At 42.3% G+C, this 16,955-nt stretch overlaps 2 protein-coding genes across 43 annotated transcripts in view; one reads left to right on the plus strand and one right to left on the minus strand.

Annotated features, from left to right (window-relative positions):
• The window catches only part of LOC122562121 (receptor-type tyrosine-protein phosphatase delta), a 2,454,643-nt gene that overhangs the window by 878,595 nt on the left and 1,559,093 nt on the right, over positions 1–16,955 (plus strand). The gene's annotated exons all lie outside the window — the stretch shown is intronic.
• Positions 11,198–11,855, minus strand: LOC122557804 (transmembrane protein 186-like). The gene is given in 3 exon segments (XM_043705865.1): positions 11,198–11,289; positions 11,292–11,485; positions 11,564–11,855. Coding segments are annotated over 3 exon segments (573 nt in total). The 5' UTR covers positions 11,851–11,855.

The following is a 16,955-nucleotide window of genomic DNA, read 5'->3' on the forward strand; positions in this document are numbered from 1 at the left end:
CTCTGGTTTCCTCCCACAGTCCAAAGATGTGCAGGTCAGGTGAATTGGCCATTCTAAATTGCCCGTAGTGTTAGGTACATTAGTCAGAGGGAAATGAGTCTGGGTGGGTTACTCTTCGGAGGGTTGGTTTGGACTTGTTGGGCCAAAGGGCCAGTTTCCACACTGTAGGGAATCTAATCAAAAGAAAAACCAGAAGAGTAAACTTAATAGGTATAATATGGCAGATTTTAGAGATCTTCAGCTGCATTCTTGTTTCCTGTGCAGTATGTGGATAGAAACTTTAAATAAGTAGTCAGCTTGGCCTCTGGAGTGCACTGCATTTGTTCAGTTGCTCCTGATGAAAAGCAGAATGTGGAGTAGCTTCCTCCTTTCTCCTGTACTCTGTTATCATCAATTGAGTAAAAGATTCTCTCCTGTTTCCATAGGTTGTACCTTTAATATATTTTGGTTGTAGCCCTGCCTTTCATCATTCTTGCTCATGATTATGTCATTAATATTAAATTATAGTTGCATCTGTCTTCCACTTTGTTTGTTTCATTCGTAGTTGTAGCCTTCGTTACAATGGAATCAATTGTGAGATTTCAATAAATTGGCATTGAAGGAACAGTGCCTATTTCTATCTTTTTTTCAATCAAGTATATTTCTGCTCTGCCCTTCCAGGATGTAGGTCATTTTTATTTCCCCTCCTTTTAAAACAAAAATGCAGTTCGGTCATTGATCTGCTCAATTCTTTTCACTTGACCACTTACTGCTTTCAACATTCAGCAATCGACTCAAATTATGCTGGTAATTTAAATAAATCAATTGTAGAACAGGACATTTATGTTTACACATGGCCTACTCTACCATAATCCCAAGCTCTATATGGCTGGCGATGAGCATTTATTATGTTCACGTCGACGCAATGCTTGCATCTTAAGAGACCCTCAAGTTCTGTGTTATAGTCTCGTTTTATTATCAGCCGGGGAGGCAATGGTCAAGTGCTATTATCACGAGACTGTTTGCCCTGAGATCCAGGTCGTGTTCTGAAGATCCTGCTTTAGGTAACACTATGGCAGGTGATAGAATTTGAATTCAATAAAACAAAGTCTAGAATTAAGAATCTAGTAATGACCATGAAACTATAGCCAATTGTCAGAAAAAATTATTTGGTTCACTAAAGTACTTTCTGGAAGAAAATTGTTGCCCTTACCTGATCTGGCCTGCATGGGACTCCAAACCCACAGCAAGGTGATTAATTCTTAACTGCTCTCTGGACAATTAGGGATGGAAAATAAACTGTTGACCTAGCCAGTTACACCCACATGAATGAATACAAGAAAATAGTAGGATAATGCCTGCTTCCAAGTCATTGATAAGGCCTCAATGCAGTTATTTTATTCCAAATAGTTAACTGTTTCTTTTTTACTCTTACTGATTAGTTTTAACATCTGCAAGAATGATGCAGTTTCTTACAAATATAAAAAGTGTGAAAGTAGCATTTGATTTCTTTGTAGAATTATCCAATTTTAAAGCAAAAGTTGTTGAAATATGAGAATTGGCTCTCCTCATCTCTCTTTTCTGTTTTAAGAATGCTCCTTTCAGAACACTGCTTTTAAAAGTAGCTTTTAGTCACCTGCCCCAGGATCTCCACAGTTTGCTTGGTGAAGGTGGTCACTGCAGATGCTGGAGATTAGTGTCAAGATTAGAGTGGTGCTGGAAAACCACAGCAGCTCAGGCAACATTGGAGGAGCAGGATAATCAACGTTTCGGGCAAAAGCCCTTTATCAGGAATAGTTTGCTTGGTCTTGAATCTTGTCAGAATCTTCTGTGAGACACCTTTTGATGTTTTACTACATAAAATATGCTAAATAATGAAGTTATTGCAGTCCTGATACTCCATATACAGGTAGTTCTCCTATCACGCAGTAGTTGCGTTCCTGTATAATATCGTGTTAAAGAAAACCATGCAGTAATGGGACTGATGGGAAAAACAGGGTTAGGGGTGAATCACCAAAAATATCAGTAAAAATCAAAATTAAAAGAATAGTAGCTATCCTAACACAAACAATAGCACAGTCTAAGCAAATTTTTAAATCATACATTTCAATGAAATAGTACGGTAAATTTAATACGTTAAGAGGTTTCTGAGTTACATAACCTCCCGTCTGAAATTTGCTGGTGCTGTCCCGGCTGCTCAATTCAATGCTATTAAGTGTTATCGCAGCTTCTTTCAGCTAAGAAGTCACTTAATAATGCAGATGAAGACATTAAAACAATGGAATCTCCCCAACAAACTTAATCCCAAAAAAAATTTTCCAAAGAGGAAGAAAAAAGAGCAGAAACTTTTATTTTGGCGCGAGTAAAATCCTTTTTTAGAGGGGGTTGCTTAAAGGCTGGGACGCTCTGAACAGCTGGAGGTTTTCATGGGTCTCCGGTTTCAGAGAGAATGAGGGGCTGAGACTCTCAGATCCTCCCCACCTCCACCTCTTTCAAATAGAGACTGGGTGAACTTGGCTGAAGTGGGGATGGGTAGGGAGAGGTGAGAGTCGCCAATGGTCCGTTCTTATTTTCACACATCCCTCCCTTCCACACACATACACCCTCTCTTGTAAAGTGAGCATGTGTTAAAGCTTCAGACAGCCAGCAACTGAGCCTCTGCTAAGCAAAAAGCCCTGTTCACTCTCCAACGCTCACTGTAAATCGCTGCCTTTGTACCCTCTTTGGCTTCCTATCTCTCCCTCTCTTCCTGCTCCTTGACCCCCTTCCCCTCACCACCCCCCCAAACTCCGTGCATGATTTCAGTAAGCATTCCAGAGTGGTGTGGTATTACCCTCAAAATGATTAAATGTTAGCTCTGGGAGGAGGTTCGAGGCTTTCACTGTTTTTCTCACTGATGGAAGAGAACAAAACAACCTTAGTTGCAGATAGAAGAAAAAAAAACAGACAAAAACCGGTTGCAATATATGCGCCAGCGGAATAAATCACAGCCAGCTGGTAATACAGGGGATTGAATCACACAATAGGAGTCCCCTTTATTAAAAACAAATCACAATCCACAAATCACATTACAGCCAAATCGCGTTTACAAAATGCACGTTATAGGAAAACTACCTGTACCTAGAGTTTGCTGAGACTGTGAGCATTGTCCAATTTGGTTCAGATGAACAGTGTTGTGACTGAAATTAAATGCATAAGGAAACAAAACTATGTTATTTGTAATAATATAAAGTTTCAGATCACATTGGACAAAAACAAATGATTTGGGCGAGTATATGAAAGAGCACAAAGGGGATCAGCAAAATGAAATTCATGGGGCAATATTTTCATAGCACTTTTAGGAGTGCTATTAGGATGATGCAAGAGGGAGGAGAAGATGGTGCAAGACATGCCCACTATCTGCCTGCTAGTATGTCATCTTGTCAGTGACAGGAAAAGTAACAGCCAACTATCAAGCCAGCATCAAATTGAACTACTTTAATAGCCAATCAAGAGCCTCCTCCCAGTATTTGAGGCTCCCTGTCACATGGAAGATCATCAGGTAAACTCTGTGAGCTCCAGGGAGGGATCTTCCAATTTGGGCGAATTATGGTTTGGACACACTTTGGCATATGGAAAGCTCCCTTGCTGGTAAAGGCCAGCCCAATACCAACAATGCTGCTTGCCCTCAACAAATGTGCCCCCTCACCCCCACAATCCCCCAACTGCCTTTACATTGGAGAAGACCTGTCTGATTCCCTTATGACCTCACTTAGCTAATTTTCAAAGTTGTTGGCATTGCTACACCCTCAATCTGCTTGTGCAAAACCAGTAATGGCCACTGCTAGCATTGGCACTGCTGAGGCTAATGTTCCAGCCCACTGACTTGGCCTGAGGGATCGGGTGGAGATGGTAAGCCCAGCAGCATCCACTTAATTCGTTGCTACCCACATGATGACTGATGACTGAACCAGGCTTAACTCCTTCCCCAGTCCCCTTTTTCAGCATGAGCACTAAGACAGCTGCTTGCACTGTAGAATTTAGCCCATCATCCAGGACAATGATCTATTTATAGTTATTTTTCTGATGGTCATTAGTAGTCATGTTGTAATCAATTGATATCATTCATGGTGCAAATATCTGCTACGGTTTTTTCACTTGTCTCTTGACTGGAAACAGTTTCTCTGCAAAGATGAGCAGACTCCCTTCTCCACATGTGGTCCACGCTGAGCTCTGCAACAGCTTGGTGACCGAGGATGAGCCTTTGTGAAGGAATTTTCCTGATTCAAATCTCTCCCTTTTAATAGTTAACAGGGCTTGCTGCACCTCTAGACCAATGATAGCCCAATCAGTATCCTCTACTTGTGTTCTCTAAATTGGTTTTTCTTCTCTCCAAGTCTTGATGAGTGCTTCACATTTTTGCCTTCTCTTAGCAATGTTTAAATTCTGTGCTGCTATGCAGTTCATTTCTCTTACCATTTTGTTTTACATAGACACCTTAGTATGTATATAGAGGTAATTTCCTGACTGCAAATGGCTTCAAGAAAGCTTCATCCTAAAGATATAGCATTAGTTCTGTCATGAGGTGTTCACTCTGATTATATACTAATATCCAGTTAACATTTTTACATTGTCTCTACACATAAAGCTACACATTAATGTTGAGTGGGCATCTGCAATGACTAAGAACATTGAGCCCATAAAAGGATATGCAATCGCCTAACTATTCCCACAAATTTGGGGGAGCTGATGCTGTAATTGTTTGTCCTTTTGGCACTCTGGTGACTGCCCCAACAATATGGATATGTCTGTATCCAATCCTGGTCACCAGACAATGTCTTGCCAACACCTTCATTTTGAAAATCCCTGGATGACCCTGATGAGTTCAGCCAGTATTGGTGCTCACCTATGCTCAAGACAATCACTCTTGCTCCCCATAATGATATGCCATCCTCTGCTGTAACTGGTCTCTCTGGGTTGTGATGACCCTTTGGCTTCCCCCATCATCATCAGCTGTTTCAGTTTTACCAGGACTGGATCTTTCTGCATCCAAAGTCTGATATTGTAAGCTATGACTGGAAGTGTCCAGAAAATTTAAAGCCATTACAGACTCTTCCAGTGGTGTTGTTGCAAGCAGGTGGCTCACTGCATTTGCATTTGCTACTTGGCCTCCTGGACAGTGTTCTGAATTGTAATTACAAACACCTAGTAATTGAGCCCATCTCTGAATTTGGCTTGAAGTTACTAGCAGCACTGCCTCGTCTTTAAGCAGACCCTAGCAGGAGTTTGTGCTTTGTTATTGTTACAAATTTACATCCTTAAAAAACATTTTCCTGACTCAAAATGACTACCAAAACTTTCTATCCGGGTGCATTTACACACTGCATTACCAAAGTCTTGGATGCACACTATATTGAGCATTTGTCCACTGGGCCTGTGAGCTAATAATACCCTGATGCATGATATTGAGATATTGCATGTCATTCCCAAATCTCGCTTTGAATCATATTCTGTCAACACCTTAGACAGTTGTTCCTTCACTTCCCTGAAAGCGATGGCTTGGCTAAACAAATTTGTCTAAGGCTGACTTTTCTTGACTTAATGTAAAGATGACATAATGGAGGCTAGGTTATATATGAAGTTTCCATAATAATTCAGCTCAAGGAAAGACTTAAACTCCAATATAAAATATGGGAGTAGAGGCAACTATCGTCTAGAGGATGTAAACTGGTCTTGTTAACTCTGTCAGAAAGTAGGTCATTGGATGTGCCTGGAGCATATTTTCCCTTCTCCACCTATCTGGATAAATGGCAACCTGGAGTAGGCCTTATACAATTGTTTTACCTTATACAATGTTTGCCATCATCCATTAAAAAATTGCACAGACTGATGATACTATAAATGGCAGTCTCGAATATTGGTAGAAATCCTTACATGTATTATTTGTAATATGTTTGTGGGAATCCTGGTCTAATTACAGCTGCAAGTATGCATGGCTCATGTTCAACTTTGTGAAGGAAAGCCTCCCTTCCAGATTTGCATATAAATCCTGATTGCGAGGGATTAAGTATTTATCTAGCTGTGAAAAGCAGTTTCCTCTTTGTTTAACATCCCCACAAAGGCACAGGGAATTTTATCTATCTGGCTGGTGCTGCCCATTCTGCAAACTGGAGTAGTTTGATGATACCTTCGCTTTCTAGCCCTCTGATTTCTGCCTCTACTTTTGCCCATAAGGCAGTAGGCACTGGATGAGCCCTGCAAAATTGTGGAATTGGTTCCTGGTCAACATGGAAAGTGGCCTTGGCTCCTATAATCGTCTCTTGACCTTACTGAAAAACTTCCACATATTTGAATGGGATTCACTCAGGCATTTCTAACCAAGAAATGTTGAACCAAAGTGAATCTTTCTTAACCAATGTCACACCATCAAGCTTGTGCCAGAGTCTTTTATTGCAATCAACAGTAACTGAACCAACTGCTTCTCATAAGAGACCAGAACTGAAGTTGTACTTTTTATCTGGAAGGATGCCCTAGTATAAGCTCAGTCTAGCTCAGGTCGTGCACAAACTTGAGTGTTGGAGTCCAGAATAAATTTTGTTAAAGACGAGTTCTGTTATCACTGAAACAGTCACACAGCTATCAACTGCCATTAGAACCAGGTGACCATTTAGCCAGATCATTACTTGGATTGGTTTTGATTGAGATATTAACTGTTCTAAACCAGATGGAGGTGGAATTTCCATGGGTGCACTCCCCTGGATACTGGCCTATGAGTTCCCTTACTCAATTTAGGTCCAGTAAGACGTTTTGCTATATGAAGTCAGCATAACAGCAGAAATAAAATGGCACACCATTCCAGATCCTGAATAAAATCTTGACCACTTGGCTGAGGTCTGGCTTTGTTTTGAGGTTAATTGCCTTCATTTAAATGGTATTTCCCAAACTCAGTCAGAGTGGCAAGATTTTCCACTTCTATTGGAATACCCTGCAATTCATATGCTGCATTTGCTGCATTTTCCAATGATAAAGTCTGTTATACCGTCTGTTTGAAGTCCAGTTGGCAGCTAATAGAAGCTTTTGCATGGTTACATCATTAATCCCACATTCGAAACAAAGTCTCTCAGCATTTCATTAAGGATTAATCCAACATCACATGCCTCTGCCAGTCTTAACCCAGTCAAAAATTACAATATAGATGCCCGGGTACTTGAATCAGAAGTAAAACCAATTGTATTTCAGAACTGGAGGTGGCTTGGGGTTGTAATGTTCCTTAACTAAATGCATCAACTTTTTAAAGATTTTAGTATGTGGTGCCTCAGGGAAAATAAGGCTCCTAATAACCAAAAAAAACTGCAGATTCACAGGCGTCAGGAAAATTATTGTTACTTTTCATCTGCCCCAATGTCATTTACCTTGAAAAAACACATATTCTTTCCATATACTGGGCCCAGTCTTCAAAGATAGGCTTGAACAAGTCAAACTTCTGACTTAATGGCATGATGTCAGAAAAGCTTACCCAAAGTCAAAGATGACTATTGCAAGTGAATTTCTTCAGGCGCATGCTTTTCTTTCATTGCCACTGAAATAACTACACAGAGGCTGGTATCCCGTCACCCTTTATTCACACATGAAGGGTCTTTGATACTGATCTACCTCCCTCGGAGCAAGCAGGGTGTCTGACATTGCTGTTCTTTGTTTTCCTGTTTTTTTTTAATTTTATTAACCAGCACAGTTTACAAATAAGAAATTAACATTAACAGCCGTATGCAGAGAAACAGCAATTTACAGGGGAAAATACAGTTAACAATAAACAGAAATCAGCAGTTCACAAAAAAACACTTTATGCAGGTGAAAGGGCAGCAAAACCAAATCCCAAACTTCACCGTTCAACCAATTTTCAGGGAGATGAGGACAAACCTCGAATCCCACTTCCGTTCATCACAAAGAGAACAGTAACAAACACAGACAAGGTAATGCGATCAAATCAGAAACAGTACATGGAACACAGACCCAATATAGCTATTAAAAAAGACACCTGACACCTGTCCACACCACAAACTGATCAGACTGCCCTTGGTTGGCCATCCTGCAGGACAGTCGTCGGCCTTCCCGTCTCTGGCCGCCCTGCATACTGACCAACCCTCCCCAGGCCTGCTTTCCTCCAGGCTGGTGGTTGACCACATAGCTCTCAGTCCCCAACATACTGACCGGACTACACAAAGCCACTTTGACATTCATGGTGTTTTTTTAGTAGCAGCAGCAGGCCCAGGCTGCAGCAGCAGCGGCGGCGGTAGTAGCTGCCTGTGCAGCTGAGCACAGCTTCGAATTAAAGGAAATAAACAGGAAGAAAACCCAGAAAAAAAGCAATTACAACACACAATAAAGAAAAACAAAAAAAAAGCAAAGTTTACCTGAAACAAGGGTGAAAGACAAAAAAGAAAACTCTCCTCCTCAGCAGGAAACATCAACAACAGTAATAAGACACACTGACTGTGTAGTTCAGGCAGTCCAGAGGTCTTCCCCTCTCCTTGACACAAAGTGGAGAGTCCTTCAGACACTGATCCAGCTCCTTCAGAGGCAGCTCTCAGAGTGAACAGGATGTCTGACACTCCTGTTCTTTTTTATTCATTTTTAAAATTTTCACCTACACTACTGCCTAACAGAGGTAGTGTTTATTTTTCCCTGGCACCCATGTTGCGTGTGTGCAGGTGTAGAATAGAATGATTAACAACAAGTGTGTAAATCTTCATTTATATTCCACTACTAGGAAGAAAAGAAACACCCCGAGTGGCCAGTGACAAGCAGTGTCCTTCTCAAAGGGCAATGTTGCATGATCAAAAAGTGAAGGGGAGGGCAGGAATAAAGTTGGAGGGTGAAATAATATACTCCACTCCCTGCTGTGCCCACTGTTCCCTAAAAATCTTGAGTGTGTTGATGGACAGATTAGATTAGATTCCCTACATTGTGGAAACAGGTCCTTTGGCCCAACCAGTCCACACCAACCCTCCAAAGAGCAACCTACCCAGACCCATTTCCTTCTGACGAATGCACCAAACACTATGGACAATTTAGCATGACCAATTCACCTGACCTGCACATCTTTGGACTGTGGGAGGAAACCGGAGCAAACCCACGGAGCCACAGAGAGAATGTGCAAACTCTACACAGACTGTCGCCCGAGGTTGGAATCAAACCTGGGAACCTGGAGCTGTGAGGCAGCAGTGCTAACCACTGAGCCACTGTGCCACCTCATGTTCCTTTTCCAGGAACACCCAGTCTCTGACATAACTGTGGAAGAGGGGCAGGCAATCCAGGCAATTCCCCGCCCCCCCCCAACCCCACGCCCCACCACAGCCTGCTGCCTGGACCAGTTAGGGCAGTCCCAGAAACAGACCCACAGGAAGTCCTCTGACCGACCCTTCCCCCTCTGCACCGGGTGCCCGAAGATCAGGAGCGTGGGACTGAAGTGCAAACAAATACAGAGAAGAAGGTTATTAAGAAAATCAAAAAGGGAGTGCAAATGCCCACACCCACACGGTTTATGGACACCACAGCACCACAGAACAAGCAGCTCCGCTGGGAGACATTCTTGTTCTTTTTTTTCTTTTTTTACCTCTTCTTTTTCTAACCCACACTACCACCTGACAGCGGAAGTGTTTATGTTTCCGCAGCACCCATAATCATGTGTGTGCAGGTGTCAGACATAACGGAGAACAACAGGTATATAAATCATTATTGATATTCCACCACCAGGAAAAAAGGAAACACTCAAGTGGCCAGTGACAAGCAGTGTCCTCTTCAAAGTGATCAAACAGTGAAGGGGAGGGTGGGGACTAAGTCAAAATAGAGTTGGAGGGGCAAATAATACACTCCACTCCCTGTGGTGCCCACCTCTCCCTGAACTGGTCAAGGGTGTTTGTAGACACCGCATGCTCCTTCTCCAGGGACACCTGGGCTTGGACGTAACCATGGGAGAGGTGCAGGCAATCAGCCTTAATGACGCCCTCCATGGCATGTTGCCTTGACCTGTTTATAGGCAGTTTGGCCAGGCCCAGGAGCAGACCCACGAGGAGATCCTCTGACCAACCTCCCTACTTCTGCACTGGGTGCCAGAAGATCAGGGGTGTGGGACTAAAGTACAACCAAAAACAGAGGAGAAGGTTTTTTAAGAAAATCAAAAAGTGAGTGCAAGCACTCATACGCAATATATACATGGTCCATGGACTCCATAGCACCGCAAAACAAACAGTTGGGCTGGGAGACATTCCTGTCCTTTCTTTGTTCTGTGTGAACAAACAGTGAAGGAGAAAGCTGGGATTAAATCAAAATAGAGTTGGAAGGGTAAATAATGCACTCTACTCCCTGCGGTGCCCACTTCTCCCTGAACAGCTCAAAGATGCTGGTGGACACCAATTGCTCCTTCTCCAGAGTCACCCGGGCTCTGACATAACTGCGAAAGAGGGGCAGGCAATCTGCCCGAATGACTCCTTTCACGGCCCGCTGCCCGGACTTGTTTATGGCCAGTTTGGTCAGGCCCAGGAGCAGATCCATGAGGAGGTCTTCAGACCTGCCCTCCCTCCTCCGTACCGGGTGCCCGAAGATCAGGAGTGTGGGACTGAAGTGCAACCAAAAGCAGAGGAGGAGGTTTTTAAGAAAATCAAAAAGGGCGTGCAAACGCCCACACCCAATACACACATGGTCCACGGACTCCACAGCACCACAGAACAAGCAGTTGGGCTGGGAGACTTTCTTGTCCTTATCCGTTACCTGACTGGACCAGATTATCAGCTCCAATCAGGAACCCATATTCTATGTGGTCCACCTGGCTGACCTCATGAGAATCACTGAGGATCTAAAATTGCCAACTGCTACAGCCTTGGAATAATGGCAAAGCAAGCTGGGACTGCAAATACTTATGCTTACAGCCCCTTTGCTGCTGCAAGAGATAGACATGACACTTTCACAGAATTGCTCCAGTGTGGAAGCAGGCCATTTCACCCAGGTAGAGCGAGAAAGCTTGTACCACAACAGTTTGCACCTCTAAAAGGTTAGCTCCAATAACTGGATTTGGAAATACATGAGTCATAATGACAATGGGGCATACATTCATTCTTCAAGAAGGTGTGGATCTAAATACTTAAGAAGGCTAAGTGCCTGCTTTCAGAATGTCTTGATTAATTTCAACATTTAAGCATATTTTAAATTTGTCCAACATAACGTTACAAATTTCATCAGGATGCTAATGAGTGAAATCATTTAATTGATTATTACCAAATACTTGAAGGAATTTTTGCTTATCAACTACCTGCCCAAACTTACTTGTGAAATAAAAATCTCAGTTTTATTATATTGTGTAAACTGTAAAATAATTTCATTTGCTGTGTCCCCTGTATTTCCAAGACACATGGCATCTTGAACAGCAACATAAAAATCAACTCTTCTTCTCCAAAAGGTCAAATGTGAAACCTTTAGAGTGGTTCTAGAGGCATTTAGATACAGCATTCCTAAGAATCGTCTTAAATAATACCTCATGAAATAAAGTTAAAAATCACACAACACCAGGTTATAGTCCAGGTTATGTGTGATTTTAACCCCAATCCAACACCGGCATCTCCAAATCATGAAATAAAGCATGAGTACAGCAAAATCTGATAATCCAGTGATATAAGCAAGGAGAACATATTGCACTTGTTCCTGCAGGTAAAAATAATAAAATGTGGGTACAAGTGTGACAGTTATGCTAGTCTGAAGTACTTTTAGTTGCGAAACAGCTCTCAGGAATCTTATTCCATGAAACCTATGTATCATTGTGAAGTGTTCACTATCTGGATATTTGGGCTTTGGCTCCATCCTGTGTTCCTGGACATTTACAGACATTTGCCTGTGTTGCATGTGTACTTGTGACATAACACACCTTTCATATTCTTTAAGATGAAGCTTCGTTGCTTGAAGATATTGTACAGCACAAGTCTTAAAACGCCCACTAAAAATAGCAAACTTTTTCTGGGTACTTGATGTACACAGTGATAACAAAGATTTTGCCTGGCAAAATGTTTGCTAATAACGGAGTAGGCTACTAAAAGTTAACACCCGGCTCGGGGACAGTGGCCTACAAACACCGCTCATGAGAAACCGCAACATCGCATTGTAGCCGACAGCAACCCGGTCACCGACCCGGGATCGGACACTCTGGGCGGCACGATCACCAACCGGCCCCAGCGATGCCATAACGTCCATTCGAGTCACGGCACCAAAATGAAGATCTAGACCCCTCCAAAGGGGCCTCTTGATTCCAGATCGGTCAAAAGAATCAATAGGAGTACGTCTGTTTAAAGCAAGGTTACCAGTTTAATAAAATCAGGCAGCCTGGCGCAGATTTGTCCAGCAACATGGAGGTTAAAAGCTTCTGTGTTCCGTGGAGAAATGGCACAATTACATTTAAAAAATTACACATTATTAATGTTTTTTAAGAGATAGTACAGCCTTAATTATGAGAAAAGACCAATCACATACAATAAGGTGACATGATTTACAGCAGGTTAATCCAATGATATTCCCCGGGAAAGGGTTCTTAATTTACATAATTCGGTGTGTGAGAAAGTATGTGTGTGTGTGTGTGTGTGTAGTGAGTGCAGAGTGTCTTAAGTCTGTGAGGGGGTGCATGTGTGGGAGTGTGTGTGTCTATAAGGGTGTGTGTGGGTGTCTGTGTGCGCGTCTGTGCATACCTGTGTCCATGGGAATGCAAGGAGTGAGGATATAGTTCGGTTAAGTGAATAGGCAAAATCTTGTTACATAATGTGGTTATGTACTTTGGCAGGAAGACTAGAATAGCTGAATATTATTTGAAAGAAGAAAGGGCTGCAGAAAGCTCCAGCACAGAAAGATTTGGGAGTTGGCAGAAACCACAAAAGGCAACAGAGAAGTTCAACAAAGATTTTGCCTGGCAAAATGTTTGCTAATAACGGAGTAGGCTACTAAAAGTTAACACCCGGCTCGGGGACAGTGGCCTACAAACACCGCTCATGAGAAACCGCAACATCGCATTGTAGCCGACAGCAACCCGGTCACCGACCCGGGATCGGACACTCTGGGCGGCACGATCACCAACCGGCCCCAGCGATGCCATAACGTCCATTCGAGTCACGGCACCAAAATGAAGATCTAGACCCCTCCAAAGGGGCCTCTTGATTCCAGATCGGTCAAAAGAATCAATAGGAGTACGTCTGTTTAAAGCAAGGTTACCAGTTTAATAAAATCAGGCAGCCTGGCGCAGATTTGTCCAGCAACATAGAGGTTAAAAGCTTCTGTGTTCCGTGGAGAAATGGCACAATTACATTTAAAAAATTACACATTATTTATGTTTTTTAAGAGATAGTACAGCCTTAATTATGAGAAAAGACCAATCACATACAAAAGTTAGTGTGCTTCCAATTAAGGTTAATCCAATGATATTCCCCGGGAAAGGATTTTTAATTTACGTAGAGCACCATCCCATGCAAGCAGTTCAAGGTTAGTTCGAATACCAAATCACTGTCTTATGATTCAAATTCTGAAAAATGCATTGTTCTCTCTTATCTCTATATGCAACCAACTTAGCAAATCATCTGTTCAAGTTCACATAGTTAAATCATTACTTGCAGCTATTTTGTTGTGTTATTTTAAATTGAAAAGTCATTTTGTAGTTAATAAAAATCTACAGATACTTGTTGCTTCTGACAACAGCCTAAATTCAAATTTTAGATCCTCATTACTACAATGTAGTTGACAATGAACAGCCCTCCAACATCACAGAGAAAACCATTCAGTCCAAGACTGATTGCAGATAGGATATAAAAGCTGACCTAGCCAATGGTACACACACTCCATGAAAGAATAAATTAGATTACTTACAGTGTGGAAACAGGCCCTTCGGCCCAACAAGTCCACACCGACCTGCCGAAGCGTAACCCACCCATACCCCTACATTTACCCCTTTTAACCTAACACGACGGGCAATTTAGCATGGCCAATTCACCTGAATAAAGAAAGACAAGAAGGAAACTATTGGTAGTAAAGGAAGGCTGCCTTGTTCGTGTTAATGAGGGCCAATGTGCAAGAATTGACATATCTATCTGGGAAAGAATTTCCATTGTATTAGTTTGAATTATGGCTAAATTCTTCCAAATTTCTGTCGGTTCCTTTCCAATGGTCTTGTAATTCAGATTACAGGTATTTGTCAGTTCTAATTCCATTCTGAATGAATTTGCTGGAGAACAAATGAGGAATCGGTGCTTTACTTGTGCTGAGCTTCTCTTCAGCTATAGGTAGCTGTTGGAACTGTTTTTATTTCAGGAATTACAGATTGGCACAGCAGTAAATTTACAGCTGTGCCAATGGAAAGGGATAGGAATATACCACAGGGCAAGAGTTATAATTCAGGGAAAGGCAATTCTGATGCAATTAGGATGCATAGAATGGGGAAGGAAACTGCAAGGGATGGGCACAATTGAAATGTGGAGCTTATTCAAGGAACAGCTACTGCGTGTCCTTGATATGTATGCATTTGTCAGGCAGGGAGGAAGCGGTCGAGTGAGGGAGCCATGGTTTATAAGGAGGTTGAATCTCTTGTCAAGAGGAGGGAGAATGCTTATGTTAGGATGTAGCGTGAAGGCTCAGTTAAGATGCGTGAGAGTGAAAAGCTAGCCAGGAAAGACTTAAAGAGAGAACTAATAAGAGCCAGGAGGGCACGTGAGAAGTTGTTGGCAGGTAGGAACAAGGAAATCTGAAAGCTTTCTATAGGTATATCAGGAATAAAAGAATGATTAGAGTAAGATTAGGGCCAATTAAGGGCAGAAATGGAAAGTTGTGTGTGGAGTCCAAGGAGATAAGAGAGATGCTAAATGAATACTTTTTATCATATTCATACTGGAAATAAAACAATAGGTGTAGGTTTGCTCGCTGAGCTGTAGGTTTGATATCCAGACGTTTCATTACCTGGCTAGGTAACAACATCAGTGGCAACCTCCAAGTGAAGCGAAGCTGTTGTCTCCTGCATTCTATTTATGTCTTTCTCCTAGATGGAGTTCCTGGGGTTTGTGGTGATGTCATTTCCTGTTCGTTTTCTGAGGGGTTAAATATGGCATCTAGATCTATGCTTTTGTTTGTGGCATTGTGGTTGGAGTGCCAAGCCTCGAGGAATTCTCTGGCATGTCTTTGCTTAGCCTGTCCCAGGATAGATGTGTTGTCCCAGTCGGATTGGTGGTTTTTTTCATCCGTGTGTAGAGCTACGAGGGAGAGAGGGTCGTGTCTTTTTGTGGCTAGCTTGTGTTCATGTATCCTGGTGGCTAACTTTCTTCCTGTTTGTCCTACGTAGTGTTTATGGAGTCCTTACATGGAATTTTGTAGATGACGTTGGTTTTGTCCATGGGTTGTACTGGGTCTTTTAAGTGTGTTAGCTTTTGTTTGAGAGTGTTGGTGGGTTTGTGTGCTACTAGGAAATGAACAGGAAATTACATCACCACAACCCCTAGGAACCCCTTCCAGGAGAAAGATATAAATAGAATGCAGGAGACAACAGCTTCGTTTCACTTGGAAGTCGCCACTGATAATGTTACCTAGCCAGGTAATGAAACGTCTGGATATCAAACCTACACCCTAAACCTCAGCCTGAGCTACAAACCTTCACAAACCTTGCAAAAATAAAACAATGTTGTTGAGAATACTGGGATATAGGCTGCTAGACTAGACGGGATTGACGTTCACAAGGAAGAGGTGTTAGCAATTCTGGAAAGTGTAAAAATAGATAAGTTCCCTGGGCCAGATTGGATTTATCCTAGGATTCTCTGGGAAGTCAGGGAGGAGGCTTCAGAGCCTTTAGCTTTGATCTTTATGCTGTCTTTGTCTACAGGAATAGTGCAGAAGACTGGAGGATAGCAAATGTTGTCTCCTTGTTCAAGAAGGGGAGTAGGGACAATCCAAGTAATTATAGATCAGTGAGCCTTACTTTGGTTGTGAGTAAAATGTTGGAAAAGGTTATTAAAGATAGGACTTATAATCATCTAGAAAGGAATAAGTTGATTAGGGATAGTCAACACGGTTTTGTGAAGGGTAGGTCATGCCTCACAAACCTTAGTGACCAAACAGGTGGATGAGGATAAAGCAGTTGATGTGGTGTATATGGGGTTCAGCAATGCATTTGATAATGTTCCCACAGTAGGCTATTGCACAAAATACGGAGGCATGGGATTGAGGGTGATTTAGCAGTTTGGATCAGAAAATGGCTAGCTGAAATAAGACAGAGGATGGTAGTTGATGGGAAATGTTCATCCTGGAGTTCAGTTACTAGTAGTGTACTGCAAGGATCTGTTTTGTGTCCATTGTTCCTTGTCATTTTTATAATCGACCTGGATGAAGACATAGAAGGATAGGTTAGTAAATTTGCAGATGACACTGAGGTAAGTAGAGTTGTGGACAGTGCCGAAGGATGTTGCAGGTTACAGAGGGACATAGATAAGCTGCAGAGCTGGGCTGAGAGGTGACAAATGGAGTTTAATGTGGAAAAGTGTGAGATGATTCACGTTGCAAGGAGCAACAGGAATAAAGAGTACTGGAGTAATGGTAAGATTCTTGGCAGTGTAGATGAGCAAAGAGATCTCATTGTCCATGTATATAGATCCCTGAAAGTTGCCACCTCGGTTGGTAGGGTTGTTAAGAAGGCATATGGTGTGTTAGCTTTTATTGGTAGAGGGATTGAATTTCGAAGCCATGAGGTCATATTGCAGCTGTACAAAACACTGGTGTGGCCGCACTTGGAGTATTGTGCACAGTTCTGGTCACCGCATTATAGGAAGGATGCGGAAGGTTGGAAAGCTTTCAGAGGACATTTACCAGGATGTTGCCTGGTACGGGGGGAAGGTCTTATGAGGAAAGCTGAGGGATTTGAAGTTGTTTTCATTAGAGAGAAGCTGAAAATGTGTTGCTGGAAAAGCGCAGCAGGTCAGGCAGCATCCAAGGAGCAG

This window comes from Chiloscyllium plagiosum, chromosome 2 (genome assembly GCF_004010195.1).
Source record: "Chiloscyllium plagiosum isolate BGI_BamShark_2017 chromosome 2, ASM401019v2, whole genome shotgun sequence".
Classification (NCBI taxonomy): domain Eukaryota; kingdom Metazoa; phylum Chordata; class Chondrichthyes; order Orectolobiformes; family Hemiscylliidae; genus Chiloscyllium; species Chiloscyllium plagiosum.